General features: G+C 40.6%; 1 protein-coding gene and 1 long non-coding RNA gene across 4 annotated transcripts in view; one reads left to right on the plus strand and one right to left on the minus strand.

Annotated features, from left to right (window-relative positions):
* The window catches only part of meox2a (mesenchyme homeobox 2a), a 10,051-nt gene extending 1,888 nt beyond the window's left edge, over positions 1–8,163 (minus strand). The window contains exons 1-2 of the mRNA XM_035671801.1: positions 7,218–8,163; positions 2,705–2,877 (exon numbers count right to left, since the gene is read on the minus strand). Of these exons, the coding sequence (XP_035527694.1) occupies positions 2,705–2,877; positions 7,218–7,776 (732 nt within the window). The 5' untranslated portion in view covers positions 7,777–8,163. The remainder of the gene's footprint in view (positions 1–2,704; positions 2,878–7,217) is intronic.
* Positions 8,164–9,863: 1,700 nt separating this feature from the next.
* Positions 9,864–20,245, plus strand: LOC118335498. Of its 3 annotated transcripts, XR_004797065.1 has the most exons (3): positions 9,864–10,102; positions 10,852–10,929; positions 17,732–20,245. It is a non-coding gene; the product is annotated as an uncharacterized LOC118335498 (long non-coding RNA). The 3 variants fall into 3 exon arrangements; XR_004797064.1 differs by lacking the exon at positions 10,852–10,929; XR_004797063.1 differs by lacking the exon at positions 9,864–10,102 and having other exon boundaries at positions 10,112–10,929.
* Positions 20,246–21,879: the final 1,634 nt, after the last annotated feature.

Below are 21,879 nucleotides of genomic sequence, written 5' to 3' on the forward strand. Positions count from 1 at the left end.
AGAGGCCCTCAGAGTGTCGACACAGGGGGAGGACGGGGGTGGGGGGGAGGCTCGCTCCTGTCACGCAGGGCTGGGTGGGTTTATTTTTGGGGAGTGTCATTCCGTGGAGAGAGAACGGGCACATGGTCAGGAAGTTAGTTGACAGCACAAACGTTTGTCTTAAACGTCAGGGGCGTACGCCGTGCTGAGTATCACCTCGGATTCTTTACAAGCCTCAGGCCTTTTCTGAGAGCGGGGGGGGGGGAGAGACTTCAGCGGAGGATCACTTCTTTATGCCAGGCTCTGATGTCAAACCAAACATGTGATCCTCAAGGCTAATGTGCACACACACACACACACACACACACAATTCAGAGTCACCAGCACTGTACCTGTACTAGTGACACTCACAATTCAATCACGTTACATCAAAGACTCCTGACCTCAATGTCCCATTTTAGCCTTTGTCTGATTAGAAGAACTGTCAATCCACTAGTTTAAAATGTCTTTTTTAAGCATCCATAGAGCACTAATGGGCCCACTCTACTCCTTCGCTTTTAGAGCATGAAACATAACAAGAAACACACTACTGACTGCCTAAAATAACCCAACAAGCACCAAATTGGTATGACTTGGTTGGCAAGTCAAAATATATCTGGACATTTTAGGTAGAACCTGCGCTAAATTTGGTTAAAAGGTGATGTTTAGGTTACTCATACCAGTTGTTTTACCAGCATTTCAGTGACTATATTTCAATGTTTATGTTAATTGCTGCCTATAAATTTAGTCATTTAAATGCTGTTAAAACAATAGTTATAGGTAACTACTAACACTTTTCAACCAGATTACTGATTCAGAGGTTTACTCATCTAAAAAGGGATGCTTACTGGGAATAATTCATTCCAAAATTTAAATGTAGTCTTTTTTTTCCCATTCCCATGCTGGTGTAAACTCCAAACGTGCAAGACGTTTGGCCCCTTAGCTCCACCTCTGCCATCCTTGAAATTACTCAGGCCCTACAAAGACATAAAACATCCATCAAATTTCTGCAAACAGCTCATGCAGCATAAATCAAGAGCCGTGACCAGCTGTTTGTATTGCCAATATTTACCTCACTATCTCCTGCTGTATATTTTCCCTGACAAAACGGAGGTCACACAGAACTTATGCTGCATGAGCTGAATGAATTTCATGCACATTTTATGCTGCTTCGAGCCACAAAAAGATTAATTGCAACAGTCTGGGGGAAGGCTGAAGTGGAATTACAATGGCAAACTGTGTGCTCGGTGGCCCCGTGGAGTTAAACGGAGTTTAACTTGACGTGGTGGTATTTAGAAGTATTCCTTCAAAGTTCTTTACACCTTTGTAATGCGAAGCAAAAGCAGAGGGTTACTTACACAATTTATGACGCATTTATCACTTTTCATGTCACAGTTTCCAGTTGCTTTCAGATTGAGGAGTAAGAACTTAAATGCGACTGTGCAGATTTACGGCTCGCATTACTTTGAGAGGCCCTTAACACACAACTGCAGACGTTTTTATTCAGATTTCCTTCGATGGACACTTTTATCTGAAGCGCCTTACACAGCCCTGTGGGTGCAGACTGTACATTTTTAGCATGGGTGACCCAAGTGGGAATTGAACCACAAACCCTGACAACATTACTCACTTTCTCAGCTACAGACAATGTATGAGTAGTCTACCGAGGAGCAAACAATGACTGTACAATAATGGTTGCTATCAGGTGTTTACTGAAGAAAACCGTCTCCGTTTCTGAGATACTGCTGACATTTCCGAGACCTCCGAGGCCTGTGGACCTTTCTCATGACTGACATTTGAAGATGTGATTGCAGGAAAAGCAGGTGTAACTAATAACATTAATGAAATGAATCTCTCCGTTCCAGTTAGGTGTCCCAGTGAGCTGGGCTACTGAACCAGCATGCACAATAAAAAGCAGGACCCTGGTACTGTGGGATGGAGCCATTGCTGGTGTTATTAGTTTGTTTTAATCAAAATATCCACAGTGAGAAAGATCTTCTAGTTATTATCCACCTTCAACAGCAAATTTTAACTGCTCACCGAATGCAATCATTATACTTTTCAGTGTAGCATGACATAGGGTACATAAATCTTTACAAACACATGATCTATATGGGTTTTTTTTGTATCTGAGGCCTCATCTGAAACTCTATCCTCGTTTCTCACTCTAGGCTGTTCTTTACATTCAATCTACACTGTATCACACTGCAAAATATCACTGGCAAGGTGTCAACTTAGTGTGACTTATAGCTTCCAAACGGGTGTCAGAGAACAACAGGCTGTACGCCGTTTCCTTCCCCCAACCATTTGTCTGTTATTTATTTCATGTGCCTGCGTTTTACAGCGGCCGGCCCACGCTCAGAGACCAATTTGTGCTCGCAGGGGTAGTGGAAGAGAGGAAGTGACTTGCTAGACAGCACTTCCTTCAATCCGTCTCCCTGCCTTGACTGTGGCCTGCTTGAAAGAATAGACAGGAACATCTGGAATATGATAGTCCCATCACACGGCCACATCTGGAGCACAATAGCCCTCGTACCAGAGTTACAAAAACACAGTAGCGAACTGAAAAGCCTCTTTGCTGTCCCGGGGCCGAGTCTGTTTTCACAACATGGCATTAATGTGCTAATGGGGGGTTCAATAATGTCTGAACCCAGGGGGAAACAAGCTGCGGTGGGTGGGAACGTACTTGTCTTTCAGTGAGGTCGAGGTTGACGGCGATCTCGTAGCGCCTTAGTCTGGTTAGGTAGTTGTGGTGGGCAAACTCGGCCTCCAGCTCTCGGATCTGCTCCTTGGTGAACGCCGTCCTCTCCTTCCTGGGTTTGCTGCTCACGTCTGACTTGTAATTCCCGTCCTGGGACTCTGAAACCAAACACCACACAGGTTTCTCTTCCACTCAGGGCAGATTTATATGCAAGAAAAATAAAAATAAGTGTTATGTGGCAGGTGCAAGTCGGCAGGGGATGAAAAGAGGCGAGGTAAGAGAAACAATGGGAGCTGTCAATCACACTTTATTGTTCAGTCATTGTTTATGAACACTTTAAGTGGATGGAAGGACTCACGGGCGGCTACACATGTGTGCCTGACTGTGGCAGCTGTGCTGTTACAATAGGCTGGCTCTTATACTGCCAACATGGGTTTAATTTGTCTTAAAGGAATCTGCTGCTATAACCTTAGTTTTAAATATGGAACAAAACTGTTTTGCAGGACACATAAAATATATATATATTTTTAAGTTTCTTTTTTACTTAAGTACCATTATTTGCAATATTGTATTTTCAGCTTTGGATCTTTTGATTCATATTTTCTTTGCAGATTTCAGAATGGCAGTAAAACAATAAATTCCGTTCAATCACGAGATAAACAATTCTTAAAAAAACTGGGAAACTTGCAACATATTATGAATTTCTTTCAGAAAAATATGAGATAAACATATGAAAAAATACTGAGAATAAAAATCCCCAGCACATGTCATCTCCACTTTTGCTCATCACCCCGGAAAAATACTTTCTGTTTTGGTATTTCCACAGACGTTCTGAAGAAAACACGTACGGTTTATTTGCCCTCCAAAACTTTCCTATTGTGAGCAGCCTTTGTGGTTTCTCTGTTGGACACGCTTCAGTTGCACATTGCACTTGAAGGCTGCAGTGATTGCATGCTAATTCATCTGTGGTCCTGTTCTGTCGTGTGTGTTAATCCAGCAGGCCTGCGTCAAGCCAAACTGTAAATAGTCCTGCAGCCCAGAGCCAGACTCACAAATGGTGCGAAGCTTGAAGCCACGTCAAAGCAATAACTATCTCTTCACCTAAGACTTCCACCCGGAGAGACCCCTGTCGGCTCTGTTTTTCTGTCGGAAAGAGGATCTTCCTTCTAATTAAGCGTGTGTTTTTTCAGAGTAAAATAACTCCCTTGAGAGGCTAAAGAGAAGATGAGGGGTAAACTGAAACTACTCTACAAAAGCTATATTGGTAAGGCACTTGCACCGTTTTAGAGCCAAGGACAAACAGATATATAAACTGCAAGAATTCCCACATGAATTTTATGAAATGAAACAGATCATTGCTTGACCCGCAGCCTGTGTCCAGCTCCCCCTTGACCTTGCCTTTCCCTCCCTGTAATTTCAAACCGAGCGCTCCAAACAGTGTGTGGCTGATTGAAGCGGGCCGTCAGACGTATTTATCCGCTCTCTCTCTGGTAAACACAGACATTGTGTAAAGAGAAATAAAAGAATAACACAGCCAGCTGGTGCAGACCAGCAGGCCTGGAGTTAAAACGAGCGGCAGGCTTTTATGACACAGCCACTACACCACAGCAATTAGGTCCCCGCTGTAACTTTCATCTCTCCACAAAAAAGGAGGAATAATATGAGAAAAAAACACGCACCCAGACAGGGCACGTCGTTTAGGGATCCCAAATGAAGTGAGCTCAGTGGCGGAGGGGACCCTCTCTAAAATAATGTCTTGTTCTTCGCAAGAAAATGTTGATTTGCTGATTCTTTTTCTCGTGATGGAAAATTGCGTGTTAGTTGTTTTTCCTTCAGTGAAAGTTGTGATTTTTTTATTTTCCCTCCGTAAAATATTATGGCAGCGGAACACACAAGAACTCAAATGCAACAACACATCCGCAATGTTTTTCTAAAGCTTCTTCTAGGATAAAGTGTCTGCCAGCAAGAGGCCTTCAAGGACCTTGCTCCTCCGTTTTACAACGCCGCCTCAACAAAATAAGACTTCAAGCACCTTTTATTGTTCCACCCAGAAAATCTAGTAACTTTTTAAAGAACGACCACTCCCATGACAGCACTCGTCTATGCAAATATAACCCAGACACGCAGGAAAAGTGCACCAGCCGACACTCTGTAGGGCTGAAACTCTCCAGCTTGGCCACAAAGAATGAGCAGGTTCCCCCAGAAAGCAGACACCCAAAATACCACGGAGCTGGCTCATCTCATTAGCCCACCCTGCTGCCTTCCTTGAGGAAACAATCACAATCGAATATTAGACACCGAAATTTGAGATGCTTCATATTTGAGCGAAAGAGGTAAACCTAGCATGGAAATGAGCTCTCGAGTTTTGTTGTTATTTCTGTATCTAAATTCAGGTTTCTGAGTCCAGATGGTGAAACCTAATCAGGGCTCTATCTCATGCAACTGGCAGCGGTGTAATATTTAGACAGCTGATTGAGTCAGCAACCTAGTTAGGCCCAATAATCAGCGTGATTGGTGTTAGCGTGGAGAGAAGGCACCGCACATGTAATGAGTATGCAGTAAGTATTGTTACAGGGGAAGTGGGATTTGGAGACCGAGGCTCGGTTTCCAAATGATTTGACTAAGGAGGAAAGGAAATAGGAGGTGGTGCCTTGAATTTGCAGATTAAATGTACAATTGCAACATTTTGTATGTGAAACACAGGATATTTAGCACAAATAGAACTATAAAACTGAAAATGAAGCCGTCCAGACTCTGTGTGTTGCATGAATCTATCATTTTTTAGCACATAACTATGACATCTGGAGTTCCTGTTAAATCAGTGAGTAATGTGAATTTTACCTGCTCTCTCTAGTATTTGATCATATTATATTGAACATATTTATATGCAGTGCAGTTACACCGTCTGCTAATCGCAGTCAAGAAGAAGAGTCATATTTTAACACACAGTTTTGTGAACTGGCTGTAAACTGCAGCACCAGCTGGTCTCTTGAGAGGGACTGTAGATGCTCTCTGAGTTGACCACCAGCATCCTGAACCCGATCACATGCGGGAATATCAGTCCGTGGTCAAATGCAGGTGATATGCTGTGCATACAAAGAGGTCTTTAAAAGGGTGCAGGATCAGCGCTGACGGCCTGCAATCCTCAAATGGACAGAGAGAACAGGCGAGCACACTTTCCTTGGAAAACCTAGAGCTCTCACTAATATCACGTTCCCTGCAAGAACTCCCGCGACCCGACTCGGCAGTTTGTCATGCCGTGATTGATTATTGTGGTGACTGCAGGTTGGAAATGTCCTGCAGGTCATCAGGGATGTGTTACCTGTTTGAGAAGAGTTCTAAAAGAGGGGTGTCTTCATAATTGTGCAAAGAATTTTTTTTTTAATCTCTGTTTAGAATTTGTGTGTATTATTTTTAATGTATATTGAAGGACTGTGTCCTTATTTCATCTAAACACGTAAACAGCTTAATTATTTTTATTTTTATGTTCAAAACTTTACACACAGGCCAGTGATTTTTAAGAGCTCAAGCTCTGAACGCCTGAACCCGCCTTCTCGTGTCACAAATTTTATAAAGTTACACAAGAAAAGTGTCCCTGGGGCTCACAGCTCTGATGCACTTGACTGTACAAAACATACAGTTGAATATATATACAAATATATTAATATATACATATAAATATAAATTCATTTGATAAATCTCTATTTAGCTTTATCTAATCTCTCAAGTGTTTCAGAGCAACAAGTAATAATGACATAAGGGTTTACTTGTGTTATTAAACTAATTTATAACCCATGTAAAAGCAAAACTAAAACTAAATCAGTTTTGCATCCTATTATTACATAGACACTTGATTCATTTCCTTTTACTTCAGTATACTTGACTGTGATTTATTTGAACTACGAGATTTAGGCATGTAAAAAAGGCTGAAAAGCCTGAAAGTCTGTCGGGGTGTTTAGTGTGGCGTGAGGCGCCGGTGTAGTCTTTTACAATCCATGACATTAATTCTTTACTGTGTGCCTCATTTTCTGCCCTCTGAAGAGTGTCGCAACAAACCAGATGTGATTTTTAAACAAAACATAGCAGTAGTCAGATGTGCCCACACAGTTACGATGTGGCCTTTGCTCCACACCTCAGCCGACACCTACAAACTGCTTTTCAGACAGCTTTTTGTTTTTCTATCAGAGCTGCAAAAATCTCTACAGTTATGTGTTGAGAGATTTATGACAAGTACAGATGTTTGTGTTATTCTTAAGCTCTGCTTGGAATTTGTTGAAAAACTGATCTATGTGATGATGTTTAACTAACAATGTGAGTGAACAAGGAGATGTTGGAAATACCTCCAAAGAATTTTACATAAATCAGTGTATCACAAACAGCTTATATATTCATAATATTCTATATAAAATAATATCTAAGTGTCTGCCATTAGAGTTGCTCCAGTTTTCATTACTGGCTTAAAAAACTAAAGTAAGAAACTGATCTCAGCTCCTCTTACCTGAACTGTCACTTTTCCTCTTGCTGTTCCTCTTCTCAGCCTCAGCAGGTGACAGAGTCTGCCTGCCAAAGTCTGCAGGCACACAGGAGGCCCCTGTAGGGGTGCTGCCACTGCCCAGACTGGGTGTGCTAGCGCACATACTGGGTCCACCAGGGTGGCCCAGGTCCGGGGTCGTGGGCCCGTTGTCATGGGATGAGTGAGAGTGCGGGTGGCAAAGGTTGTGGCGTGTATTACTGCCAGGTGAAGGCATCTGTGGGATATGCCAAGATGTATGGTGCTGAGGCGGGTGGTGATGCTGCTGGGAGGGCAGGTGGCCGCGGTGGGGGTGGTGGTGGTGGTGGTGCTGCCCGGGAAACAGGCCGTCATCGACCGGGTAGCTGGAGATGATACAGGGCGACGGTGAGGAAGTGGAGGAGGAGGAGGATGAAGAGGCCAGGTCAGGGTAGGAGACGTGGTCCGAGCGTCCGTGCAGAGTCAGGGGAGACTGGGTGAAGGCGGGATGCAGGGCCTGCGCCGGGGCGTGGGGGCTCCGCAGGCAGCCAAACAGTGTGTGATCCATCGCGTGCAAACACACACGGCCCTCCAGGAAACGTGAGAAGGGCAACTCAAAAAGTGTGAAGTTACTAAATCAAGCAAAAACAGAAAAGATCACAAGCACATATCCAAGATGCTTCTCTTTTTCCCTTGACTATCCCAAAACCTTTTCCTTCTGTTAGAAAATTCAAATACTCTCGATTAGTCAGAGTAGAAAGTAAAGTGTGTTTTGAAATGGGTGTCCTGTGATAATCCGGAGCATGCGGCCAGTTGCCAGGCTGTACAGGATAAACAGTTAGCCCAGGATAAGCTGCAGCAGAGCCTCTCAGATGTCAGGAGGAACAGGGGACTGGAGCTCGAGGCTGGGAGCAGAAGGAGGTTCCTAGGAACTGCAGAACGAGGGGAGCCGGCAGAGGGGATGTTATAAATAGGGTGTAACGTGAGAGGGAGGCTGGGTCACAGACTGCATACGCGCTACTGACCACATACATATGATCACCCTCCAAAAAGCACAGCACAATAAATCTGTACTATTAAAATGGCTGAGCCTCAGGAAAGAGGGCAATTTATTTTGGACTTGGATCTGACCTCCGGTGGCCATCTTTTTTTCCTGCAAGAAAACAGCCTTAATGGTTCATGGGTGGGGCTGGGGGAGAGGGGTTGTGGGGGTATTATGGGAGGTGAGAGAGTGTGAAGGGATAAGGGGGGCGAGGTGTCAGGGGTTAACTGAGCGTGTCACCCTGTCTTTGTCAGTTTTGACCCTTTAAAATACTGTTAGTCTTGTGGAAGAAGGCAAGGACGCTTGTTGCTTCCATCAGAGTCCTGGGGGTTTCCTTTAGCCCATCGTTTTGTTTTACTTGTGTAATGTAGAAATCCTCTGATGTTAAGGGCTCTGGTGAGTCACCGTACCTTAGACTCTCCACTGCTTTTAAAAGAATATAAAAAAAGTTTGATTCCAAAATGATAATCATTAATAATAAACACTTATTGCAAAGCAAGGGGAGCCAGTCTGAAATAAAGGTTCAATTCATGCTAGTAATTTAACCACAGTTCATTTTATTTAGTGCAACCAATCATTTTATAAGTGCTTTTTAACATAACGTTCATCTTATTTTTAAATGAAACACCTCACATCATCAATTATCAATAAACACTGATACAAGTTTGACCTTCCATATGAGGTCATGAAGTTCAAATAACAGCTTTTATTTGCTTTTATTTTTTTTTAAAAGTGTCCCAAATGCCAAATTTGTTGGCTTTAAAATTACTTTTAATTGCTGCAGGAATATTCAACACAATATTATTTAATAGAACTAAGCCGGTGGCATTTCTTATCAATATTTAAAATAAATACAGGCAGGCACCAAAATAACATCCGTGGCTCGTAGCATCGAGGGTGACCAATGGTTTATGAGTTTGTATAAGATGAAATATTTCAACCACCTACAACCTCAGTATACATCAAACACTCATATCACACACTGTCAGCGCTCACATCAGAGTGTCACTAAATCATTTGGCCATAAAAGTGTCATTTTGTAGAAGTGAGGGAGGAATAAAAGCCGATAAACAGTCGGGAGTGAAAGAAAGACGCCTTCACCTTTTATTCCCTCTTATTATTACTATTAGGGGCTATACCAATACTCAAATAAAACTAAAACAGATTTAAGACATTTGTTTGCCCTCAAACTCATTTGTTCTTCTGATACAAAGACAAACACTATTATTATTTCTCACATAAAATGTGAGAAATAATCCTGGTCTGTAAAGTTATTGTATTGATTTAATGGGAGAATTATGAGCAAATTATAAAAATCTGTTTTTAGTTCATGCAATTAAAATATATCTGTATAATTTATACAGAAAACATAATGAAGATACTGTAAATAAATATTTCATAAAGCTTATTAAAAATTAAGGATAAATAATCACCTCACACACATATTTCCTTTCTGAAAATCTCTAAAATTCAAAGCAACAGTGTGACTGTCTGTAATAATGTGTATTTTGTATGGTACAAATTTAAAGTGTACACAGCTCAGATTAAAATCTAATAACATAATAACAAATTTGAAATGTGTAGTTGTTTCAGTGTTTTCGTGGCTCAGACAGATTTTACAATAACTCCACACTCTGGGGATCCGGGTGGACGACACAGGCTGTGCCACAGGCGCTGTGGGCCGCCTGAGAAAGGAAATTAATTCCTCTTTGAGAGAAAATTACTTTAACAGATAGCATGGCGGAGGCAGGCTGTAACTTTGCCGCTGTCGCTGCAACCCCCCCACCCCCAGTCCCTCCAAAGCCGGAGCCGAAGGCAGCAGAGGCAGCGCAGCAGAGGAAAGGCACCTTAGGTGAGTGAGTGTCAAACTCTTCTACTGTTTACCTTACAAATTAAGGCTATTAGCAGGTTAGCCGAGGCTATATATTTGCTCAGGGCCATGAGCAGGTATTAATTCACACGTGTTTCCAATCCTGTCGCTGGTCTCGCAGCAGTGATGGCCTGTGGTGTGGGTGTTTTCAGTCAATCCTAGTCTTTGCCCCTTGTGGGCTATATGAGGCAAAATCTCCCACTGTGTGAATAAGTGTGTGTGTATGTGTGTGTGGTGTGTGTGGTGTGTGTTTTGTGTGTGTGTATGTTGTGTGTGTTTGTGTGTGTGTAAAATTGGGTTACATTCATTTATCAGGCCAATGCTGGACTTTTATTGTGAAAATATTAGGCATCACCCAGTCATGTTGTGCACTTCAGATAGGGTTGAGGTTCCACATAATATCCATAAGTTAAATGTTATTTTCTTTACAACTTTTATTAATTTAATGTAATTCTTTTTATGTCAGTGTATCATTGTTTGTTTTTCCTACCACTGAATACAAGAGGTTCCTTTAAGAGCTGCTAACCCTGAAATAAATGTTATTAGTTTGGATTCAGTGAGGATTTTTAGTGTCCCATGGTGGTGTAAATACTGTTCCAAAAGTTTTCCAGTCTGTATTGAATAAAATCCAATGGGAAACTTTGTTTGGACATGAAAATGGTCTCATTTTAAGATACTGGCACAAACCATCCATGACATAATTCTAAAACTACCTGTACTGGCCTCCAAAGGCACATATTTGTCGATCCTTGGATGTGATGACATGTGAAATGAAGAGGAGAATAAAAAGAGGTGAAGAGGTCAGAACGGTGAGTAGGATCTGAAGATCTAGACGCAGTTGCGGGGCGGTGAGGTCGGGCGGTTTTCTCCAGAGTAGACAGAAACCGAAGGTAGACCTGCTGCTCAACCTGTGGCTGTCAGTCACGCAGGCAGGAAGGATTACAGCAAACACAGCTCAGTGCCACCGTCACCAAAACAAACATGCAACCACCACTTTAGCCCTTTTCTCAAGTGAAGTCAAAGCTTACATGGTCATTTCATGGTCAATTTTGAGGGTTTTTTTTATTGCAACCTTCACTCCCGGATAAAGTTTAGTTTTTTGCAGAGATGTAATACACTAATGATCAAAATATAATACCACAGAAAAGTAGTGCAGCCTTGACATTAATATGTCACAGGAGTCCTTTAAAGCTCATAAAACATAAAAAAAACAGTTTATTTTAAATCCCCTTATTTTGCATTTATAAGCAGAATATAAACATTTAATGAATTATTTATAACAAACTAGGATATATATGAGCAATATAAGTGTTCATTAATGCATTTATCAACAACTAAAACTCAGTTAAGGTATAAACTGATAATTAAAGACAATATAGTAAAACACAGCTGTATTAATGTAAAATATGTCTTCATAGGAAAAGTTATACTGTACTTACAATACATAAAAATCCCCATATAGCTGCATACAACTACATAACAGGCATAGTGGATCTAGAGGAAGGGACTTTAAGGAGTGGTAGAAATATACGCTGATTTAATCACAAACAATCACATAGATCAATATTTGCTGGGAAAAGTGAAATGAAATGAAGATATTTAACTCAAAAACATTATTGTGGCACATTACTGAAGCACTGAATAGAAATAAAGGTGGAATATGAAATCAATACATCTTTATCTTTTTCATTAAAATTAAACTTAGTCTAAAATGTAGCCATAACAGATCTTTAATCTATATGCGTTAATTAATTTTTTTTAACACTTAAAAAAAATTTGTCTTAATTAATGCGTTAAATCTGAGCATTTATCACCAAACTGGGGTGGCAAGGCAGTCGTAATAAACCATTTATCAAAATGTAATGTTTAGATACTAAATGTAAATGCTAAACAGGGGGTGTTAACCAAAATGACTGACATGAAACAGTATGACTAAACTTTATATGATTAGTAAATCGAAGCATTAACAACAACTGTTATTGAAACATTTTTCAGAAAATAAAGCAACAACTTTCAGTCTCTGATAGACTGTTTGAAACCGTATGATAAAATGTCATCCTCTTAGCTGTTTTCATTGCCAAACTGCACTCACTTCCCTGAGTTTAACAGCCCCTGATGTGTTATATGCTTTATTGCAGGAAGCTTTGATGTAGCTCTCGGCCTCAGACTATAATATGAGCATTTAAAAAGACCCAGTGTGTGTGTAATCATTATTAGACATTTTCCTCTTTTTTTTTTATTCACCAGCTAATATGGAAACATTTCAGAGCGTGTAACACTCAGGGAGCCTCTCTTGATATATAAAGCATGTAGCCAAGCACTGTGAGATTAGAATTGATGTGTTCTGTAACAGCAGTAAGGCCAATATATCCTAAATTAGCCTGCTGGTAATAACAAATGTCATCCTGGTAAATAAACCTGCAGGATTTTGGCATTCACTGAAACATTTAAGAGCAGAGATTGCTGACTTTAATGGAAATTTATATAATATTTGATATAATATTTCCACCTTCTGAAAAACTTGATATCCGCTCCTCTTATGAAACGATTGCTGGCATGAAAGTTAGAATTGAGTTACACAGGATATAATCTAAAGATCATTGCCTACAAGGGATTTGTTTGAGGACAAAATGATCTCTGTGAGTTGCTTTTTACTAAAATAAAAATAATAATTTCACCAACAAAGTTTCATTGAAAGGGACTTTTGTATTGTTTTAGATGCACAGTAGCAAAAGTACAATTCACCATTTGACTCAGTAAGTAAAACAAACTCCTTTTTTTTTTAATTGTGACTATGCTGGAGCATCTGAGCCTCAGAGAGATAAATACATGTTTCCCTGGTTTGATCTTGCGACTATAATAACAGATCAGGGACAGTGACAGTGTTGCAGCGTTGAGATGAACATCTGCGGGCGGCGAGGAAACTGTCGTCGCTGCTCATTTCCTTTCAGGCTTCAGCCGCAGATTTACAGCAGTTGTCAGGAATATTGTCCGTACGGACGATGGCGGGATGTCAGTGATATATGACGAAGTGAGACAGTAAATGTTGTCTCCATTTACAGCTCGATTACACAAGGAGAACAGCAGCTTTTTCAGTGCGGTGACAGCGTAAAGGAAAATGTTGACAGCTTTGGATGTGTCTGTTATTTTTTGAACTCACTTAATGTAATGCCTGAGATTGAAAAAAAAAACATTTGTGTATTTATTCTTCTGCAGTTTGAATGAGTCTCAACTATTTGCTGTAAGTGAAAGAGTAAAAAATGAGTTAGTTAGAATTGTCAGACTTCAAATTGTGGCTTACTTTTAAACACTATTAAACTTTTTGCTCTTTTGTCTGAAGACTTTTTAATCACATTTTGCTTCAGTTGTTTAAGAGCTGCCATTTTTACCTTAATTATTTATTCATATTGGAATATTACTGCCAATTTTTGTAATTTACTATATTATCTGTCTGCTTTTGGACGAAAAAAAAACAGATGACCCATTTTGATTATAATATTCATTAATAAATGAAAAACTAACATGGACATCCGGCCTAAAACAACCTGTTTTCTCTTTAAAAAGTTACCCTTTCAGAGATATAAGCGCTCTCATCTGACAATGATGATATCTTTGTGAAAATCTGCCTTTACGGTCTGATTTCCCGCTCTAATAGAGTCACATTGAGCGAGCAGTGCAGCTCTTAGGTGGCCACTTTCTGTGTCTGTAATGGCCGCGGACAGCCGGAGTGAGATCATCATCTATAATGGGGGGCGGTTGGAGCTGCCTGGTGTGATGGCTCCCCTCCGCCTCCAGCTTGAATGCATTGGAGCCTGAGTAGACGTGTGTGATGCTGTGCAGGGCCTCGCACCGAGTCAGACCACACCTCAAACGGCTCGGGGTCGCCGCACTAAAACCTCCATTTAGATCTGGACCCGGTACAACCGCCAAAACCAAAAGCGGCACCGGCTCCAGCCAGCCACAGTGCTAAGCCCGTTTCCTCCCAGACTAAATTTGTAAACGCCCTCCTTCATTTCGCCCCCTTCACACTCCTCGGCCATCTTCAAGCGAGTGGGAGTGGGTGCCAGGCGGGGGGAACAACGCCAGGCTTCTCAATTTGTGAACCGGGCCATTAGTGATTTTTATTTGTTCAATTGGATAGCCCGCCCGCCCACCTACCATCCAACCAAACCCACCCCGCACGCTGAACTTCCTGCTCCACAACACTAAAGCACACAACGTTGCAGGCTCAGTCCAATGGCTGTGGAAGAGCTCTGGCCATATTGCATCACTCTGGCGTCCCTCTGATGGTCCGGCTTCAACATGCTGTTCCAATAAGGCAAATCATTCAGAAGAGTGAAGTCAACCTTTTATGATTTTACGGCTTCCTTCTCTCTTTAGGTTCCTGAGAGTTTCTGGATGATTCCCAGAGCATTTATTCCGTGAAGTTACTGTACGGGGGACCGGCCTGTTTTTCTGACTAATGTTAAGTCAATGTGTTGGGGCTGGTGAATCTCATTAACACTTAATTCAGACTCAGCGCCATCAGATTGATTTCTGCTGAGCATCGTCACGCAGTTATAGCATGTTGGGTCAGTGATAAGTGTTTGATTTGCAACCCTGGGTCCTAGAAATTATGTTCATATGCAACTTATTCTATATAGCAAATACATTTTGAAGGAAACGTACAGTAATGTCACCAGGATTGCGTTTTTTCATTAACATAGTGAGGAAATTTTGCTAATTAATGTATCTGGCAAGTCGGAAAAAGCTGAACGTATCAGTAAAATGTTCACTGACAACACATTTCATTTTTTCCTGCCATAATATCCAGTCTTGCAATACAATATCCGTGCACTAGAGCTTTATTAAACGTTTCTTATGGTTATGTTTAGGCAGCACTTCGTTAAGGTCAGGGAAAGAGCCTGGTTTATTACAGGAAAAGGCCGCAGTGACTTAATCAAAAACCAATAACACAATCTTTTCATAACCTTAACCTAAAGTGCTTTTGTTGCCTAAACCACACAGGACACTGAACCCTAAACTCTGGTGTCAAAGAGTCCACCATCCACTCAAACCACCGCCCTGCAACTCCGGTTCGGCACATGAATGTAGCGCTCCATTCAATCAAAAACACGTTGTCTTTGAATGTAATCCAGCCAGCAAATGTTTTCTGTCATCGCAATGTAGCTAGGAAAACAATATAATTTATAAACTTCTAGGAGACAGGTTTGTGATTTGTAATGTCTGTACTTGGATTGAAGCTTTATCCAAGCAGATCTGATGGTAAACAGTGGTGGATAAAGCGCCAGACGTGAAGTTAGAATCGCTTTTTTTTTTATTGTTGGTACTCCTGGTAAATGTTAAAAGGGAGTTCCCGCGGTTAGGACTGCTTATTTGAAAAGTGCTGAGATAATTCTGTTGATGAATTGGCGCTGATAGCAAATAAAATTGAATTGAATTTTATAATAGGTGACTTCTTATTTAAAGTATCTGATAATAAATGTACTGAAGTATTGAAAGTAAGTACAAGTAAATGCTGTTAATAAAAAAGCAAGCAGTCAGAATTCATAAATAAAACATTAATTACACAAACTTAACTTCAAACATAAAGAAACAGTGAGGCTTTAAGGGGTTGCAGATATATAACAATCACATATCAGTATTTGTTTGAAAAAGATATTTAAACTCAAAAACATTACATTATTGTGTAGTGTAAGTACTGAATAAAAATATCTAAAGGTTGTTTTTCTTTTAACTTAAACACTTGGTCTAAAACAAGGCCAAAACAGATCATTCAATGAATTTCTGCTTTTTAAAACGTTATTTTAAAAGTTATCTAAATTAATCTTACCATGTTGACCCCAAACTGGGGTGGCCAGCATTTTTTAGGGGTGGCAGCTGCATGTCAGCCATCTAGATCCGCTCCTGCATACAAGCTAGGACCACTCTGATTCACTTGCTTGCTTGCAGTCTGTGTTAGGCTACCAGATCAATTCATGTTTAATTTTGTAGTCAGTAATGAAGATGCTTACAGCATTTTATTTTGGAAATGTAGTGAAGTAAAAGTGAAAGTTGACAGAAATGCTCAAGTAAACTACTGAAAATGCCTAAAAAGTGTTAGTATCATTACTTCATTACATTACACCACTGATAGTAGCTAGAGGAGCAATAGTGTGATTACCATGGAGACAGTTGGTGAACTTTCTTTATTTGTTTGTTAATATACTGTACTATATACTTAAAATGAAGCTATAGAGTTTCATTAACACCTGCGGTTCACCTCCACATGTGTTTTCACTCACTTTTCCTGATTAAAACCTCTTTTAAAGGCTGTGTGGGCGTGACTGTGCTTGATTGACACCTCCGTCACACCCCCTGTTGGCTTTGTTGCACCTGTTCAGGCAGGAGAAATTACACCTTTATTATTCTTATTAGCACATGGCCCTCACATGCTTTCCAGCGTTCAGCCTGACCAGATGTCTGATCAGACAGAGTAACTGAAAACACCTGCATGTGTGTGTGTGTGTGTGTGTGTGTGTGTGTGTGCTGAGCATTTAATTTAATTTTGATCAAATATCAGCCAGACAGTGTCGCCTATTTCTGATTTGGTGGATGTTCATCTGTGAGCACAGCTAAGACTACCACTAGTATTACAAATACTTTAATTCTAATTATATATTATAAAAGTTATTGTTTTTCATACTCAAATGTTTTGTTTGCTATTCAACCTTTGGTGCTTTTGGATTTTCTTCTTTGTGTAAATGAAGCACTACCACCATCACAGCTACTATTACTACTACTAGTAATAGCTATATTAATAGCAACAATAAACAAAGCTAAAGTCCCCTTACATAATTGTATATGAAAACAACACAAACAACAAACAACATGGACACAAAGTCCAGTAATTTTATTAAAAAAGAATGTGTTGAGGATTATAATGTAGCTCTCAGTATTCAGCATGTCTGCAGGATTCAGGCAGAACTGACAACACCCTTTAAATGACGTGATTAAAATGTCACATCTCTTCAAATTCAACCTTTGTGAAATCAGATAAGGATTTTTAAAATACCTTATTTCCAACTAAGGCAAACATGACTCAACATTTTTTCTAACTTTCTCTCAAAAACAGAAACATACTGTTCCACTGTAAATCTGTAGGTGGGTGGGCATGTGTGTTATTTAGTTGTATTCTGAATTATTTTCTCCAGCGGTTTAGTTGATCAGTCAGATCATGTTAAGTTTGTTCATTGTTCAACGACCCTGGAAATAAAATGTGCCACCCTGCTGACTCAGCTATAGACTCCACTGATGCTCTAAATGATAAATCAAAAACCTTTTAACAACGGCAAACTCAGACTCACGGGGAAAAACTTTTATGGAAACTGACAAATTCGATAACATCTCAATTATTGGCACAGTGCAACAATGACGAAATGAAATGAAATGCTCAACTGGCATTTAGTCAAACACAATCTATAGCATCAGCTGGAAAATCTCTATAATTGAATCTCACGGACAAAGCTTTGTTTTCTGTAGATTCAGCTGTATTACCGACTGTTGTTCCTCTGCCCACTCCGGTCCTGTTGCTGTGTTACTCAGATGTATATTATATAAACGGCGTTGTAGTGTTTTCTGAAGCAGCAGCAGACAGTGAACCTGCTCTGTGATCTGAAGCTCTCCACACTGTGACCTGAGGACCTAAAGGTGCTGCCACCACCCTTTCTAAGGTCACAGGAGTTGCAGGGTGCAGCAGGAGAACAGCGACCTCTACTGGTAGGTGCTGAAAGGGATGTTTGAATGTATGCATTCGTGCATATACAGTGTGTGTGTGTGTGTGTGTGTGCAAAAGCCTGTAAGTACAGCGAGTGATTCCCACTAATGCAGTGATGGTTTACATGTTCGACCTGTGATGTGCTGCTCATACTGGATGCAAACACATATATACACTGGTAGTCAGTTGTGGAATGTAACTATATACGTTTACTCAATTACTTTGGAAGTACAAATTCAAGTTACTGTACACTTTATTCGAGTATTTCGATTTCATGCTACTTTATGCTTCTACTTTACTGCAATACTTTATTCCATGACATCTGTATGACAGCTTTACTCACTTTTTAGCTCACTATTTTCCATACTATTCCTGTCCAGTGAAAACCATGTATCTCCAAATTTGGTGATTTTGAATGTTTGTGATAAACTGAAGGGTTAAATATTCTTTTATGGGTTGAGAAAATTCCCCCACTTCTTAAGATAAATAAACTATTTAAAAACCCTGTTGGATTAGTTGGAAAATGCATCGTCACAAAGCTGATAACGGGGCTGTTCTGCTGAGCTCAGATGACTTCTTAGAGATATGTGGTTCTCACAGGACAGCGACGCTACAAACATATGATGATCTTATAGAAGATGATTCAGTGCTGCAGATTAAACGACCCAACAGTAGACGGGACCTTTAAGACATGTGGTACATATTCAAACAGTGTGTGTTTACAATATAATAAAAATAACTGACACTTAACTGACACATAGAAATCATAGTCACAGGTACTGAGTACTGGTATGTTTCTTGATGTCAGGGCAAATAATGAAACTGTCAGTACAGTATAATGTTCAGTTTGCACTGTACATTTACATTTTTGCCTCCTAACAACATATTGTGCCAGTGTTAACTGAAAGCATGTATTTATTATTGTGTTTGTTTATTTAACAGGGACATTGCACTACTCCAGACTATAAACTAGTAATTTCCATCTGCACTCCCTGAGCGGAGGCCACTAGGACGGAGCAGTAAAATATATCAGTCCATTGTGGTGAATTAAAACATCACAGTTTGAGAGCAGATACAATGAAACATCAATATTACAGTTTTAAAAAAAGGTTAAAATACAGCTACAGGTGGCTGTGAAGAGCTACAAAATCTTCTGCTACTTCTTTTTATTGTTGCTTTTACTTCATAGCTCTTTTCTCTGCTATAATTGAGCTGAAATTCCTCCTCCTCTCAGTGTACATACCCGATTTTATTTGTCTACTGAAAGCATGTTTGAAATTCTGAACTGTTTGCTTGACATTTATCTGCCTGCAAATAAATAGCGTGTCTCCCCAGCAGCTCTGGAGTCAAGCGTTATTGCTGCTCGGTGTCAGTCATATTTAGCTCTTGCCCAATAGGAATCTGGTGACCTCTGCATATTTTGCACTCAACGGGGTCATCGGCTGCGCCTCCGGGGAGCCGTTCTGCTCTCCGTCTCCTCTCACGCTGGGAAGTGGAGTTCCCAAGCATTTCCCCCGACTGTGGTCCAGAACAATCCCATGTCGAGACTGGCTTCAGCCGCCCGCTCAGTGTGGACATGACGCATGGCCGGGACAATAGGAGGATACAGAGGCATGCTGTATGGGTGCAAATACCTCCCCCCCACCTTTGTCATGACGACAGGGTTAGATAGGTTGTTATACAGTCTAGTGTCGATTTCCTGAATTTTATGTTGTGACACCTTAGGCCAGCTGTTTTGCCTTGTTAAAAGTGATGACCCACGCTGCAGCAACCAACGTGGAGCTCTAACCCCGATAATATAGAAAATATGTTGCCTGTGGATCAGATCTACGGAGAGTCACGCTAGAAACTGACCAGAGCCGAGCGTTTTTCTGTGTTGCCTGTGTGTCGTGACATCTGTTGAAATCATAGGCCCCGTTTTCAGCAGGACCCTGTTCCCCCCGTCCTGTTTGCAGTTGCCGTGGTGACGGGGCAGGAGGCAGAGCAGGGTTTGGTCCAAGCTCGCTGGGACTGAAGAGGAGGCGGTGGTTTGGACGGGATGGACTGCATTCAGTTCCAGGGCTTTCCAGAACCTCCCAGGGGCTTCATTAAAACAAAGGGAGGAGGAGGAGGAGGAGGAGGTGGGACTTCCTGTTGGAATGTTACAGGCCAACCGTGACCCCATAGGAACTGCAACTTTTAATGTGGACAGAAGGACTACAGTCACACTGCAATTATATCGTGTGTATCTATTACAGAGGTTCTCCATCGTGCAACAGTAACAGCCTGTGTCGTCTTTTCTAACAACCTAATGCAACACAAACCGAACAGATTATTCTTCTTTTCAAGTGACCGTTATACTAGTAACCAATAAAAAAACTGCAACAACAGCGATTCAACAAATATTCTGTTTTTTGTTTAGCATTTTGTGAATTTATGAATTTATATTAGGAGTTGGTTCATCAAGATAAACAGTTGGTGGCACTACAATATATCATTTCTGCTGCTAGGGGGTCTTTAAAAACAACAAGAAAAGAACAAGAAAAATACGTTGTGAAGCAGTATGGGATCATGAAAGTTGTTGTCTTTACCACGATTGCTCATCATTGCTTCTTAGGAATCATTCTGTGTTTATTGGTTTCAGGAGGTTTCTACCAGGAGCCCAATTATCCACAGAGGTCTCCTCCTCTCCAAAACAAACAGACCCTGTGATTAAAACCAGTAAAAAACCCTGAATAAAGCAGTTTTACATTAAAAATCAGTGTTTCTCTGATGTTGTTTGGCAGACAAAGAATGTCTAGCTGCTGCTAACATTAAGAAATATTTTTTTAAAAGATATAGTTAAAAATGACCAGGGTCTAAAAAAGTGTATCAAAATGTGGCTTAAAACTTGATAAAAAGTCAATTGATGACTCTGACGCATGTGCAAAGGCCATTGACAGGCGAATGGCGAAACACAGCAGATTTTAAGCGTTGTTGGAAACGTTTGAGATAATGTAAGTACACAACTCAAAATATATAACAAAGGTCTGGTGGTCTGGTGTGCATTTTTAACGTGTTTAAACCATTGCAGAAGAAGATACTGTATGATGTGATATCATTGAATTATGGCATCTATGTTGGTTTTGCTATTTTTGTCTTTCATCAGTGGGCCATAGGCTCAATCACTACTGTGTTACCTCACTGGACGATAGTGATTTAACAGGCATTCATTTGGATGAAAATCTTTAAAACAGCATTAGTTGGTTTGCTTTTTATTTTCTCTTAGCATCTGACTCTTTATCAGCTTATAAAGTTAGCAACTCTAACAAGATGTACAGTGAATTTATTAAGAGCTTTTAGCTAAAAACAGCTGCCTGCTGCTGCTGGAAACGACCCTGATGAGAGCGAAAAAACCAAAACAATGAGCCCAAAAGTGCTAAAACGCTCATAGAGCTAAGAAGAACTGTAGGTCCTCTTACTGTAATTTTGATGTTCAATTAAACGTTTCCACAGGCGTGCTTTGATGGTTGCGTATTTGTAGAAATGTCCTTCACTGTGGAGCATGACAGCTGGATAATGAGTAGCTTGTGGGGGGATTGGAAACCATCTTGATACCATTCTGTTCCAAAACAGAGACCAGGCCAGAGAGCGAGAGCCAGGAATATCAACACGGAAAGCTAATGCATGAGTCAGCAGTGATGATGAAAGAATCATATTAACTCCCTGCAGATATTTAGTAGTTATTTTGTGATGAACAATGTTGCTACACAAAACAGCTGAGTTCAGGAGTGAAAGGACGACACCTGTGTTCTAAATGTTCAGCAGCATTCGGCAGGAAACAATAGGGATGTTGTCAGTTTGAGGCGATAGACTCACTCAGGAACTAGTGTGGGACGACTGCCACTTTGGATCAGAGACAGTTGTCTATGGGTGTAGGTGTTTAAGATGATACTCTTATCCTGTCCAATTAAAGCAAGTGTTAGAATTTTGGCCACTGTGACGTGATAATGTTCCTGTGGCCGGAGAATAATAAGAAGATACA

Source organism: Morone saxatilis, unplaced genomic scaffold (genome assembly GCF_004916995.1).
Source record: "Morone saxatilis isolate NCDOM2014 unplaced genomic scaffold, NCSU_SB_2.0 Contig24, whole genome shotgun sequence".
Classification (NCBI taxonomy): domain Eukaryota; kingdom Metazoa; phylum Chordata; class Actinopteri; family Moronidae; genus Morone; species Morone saxatilis.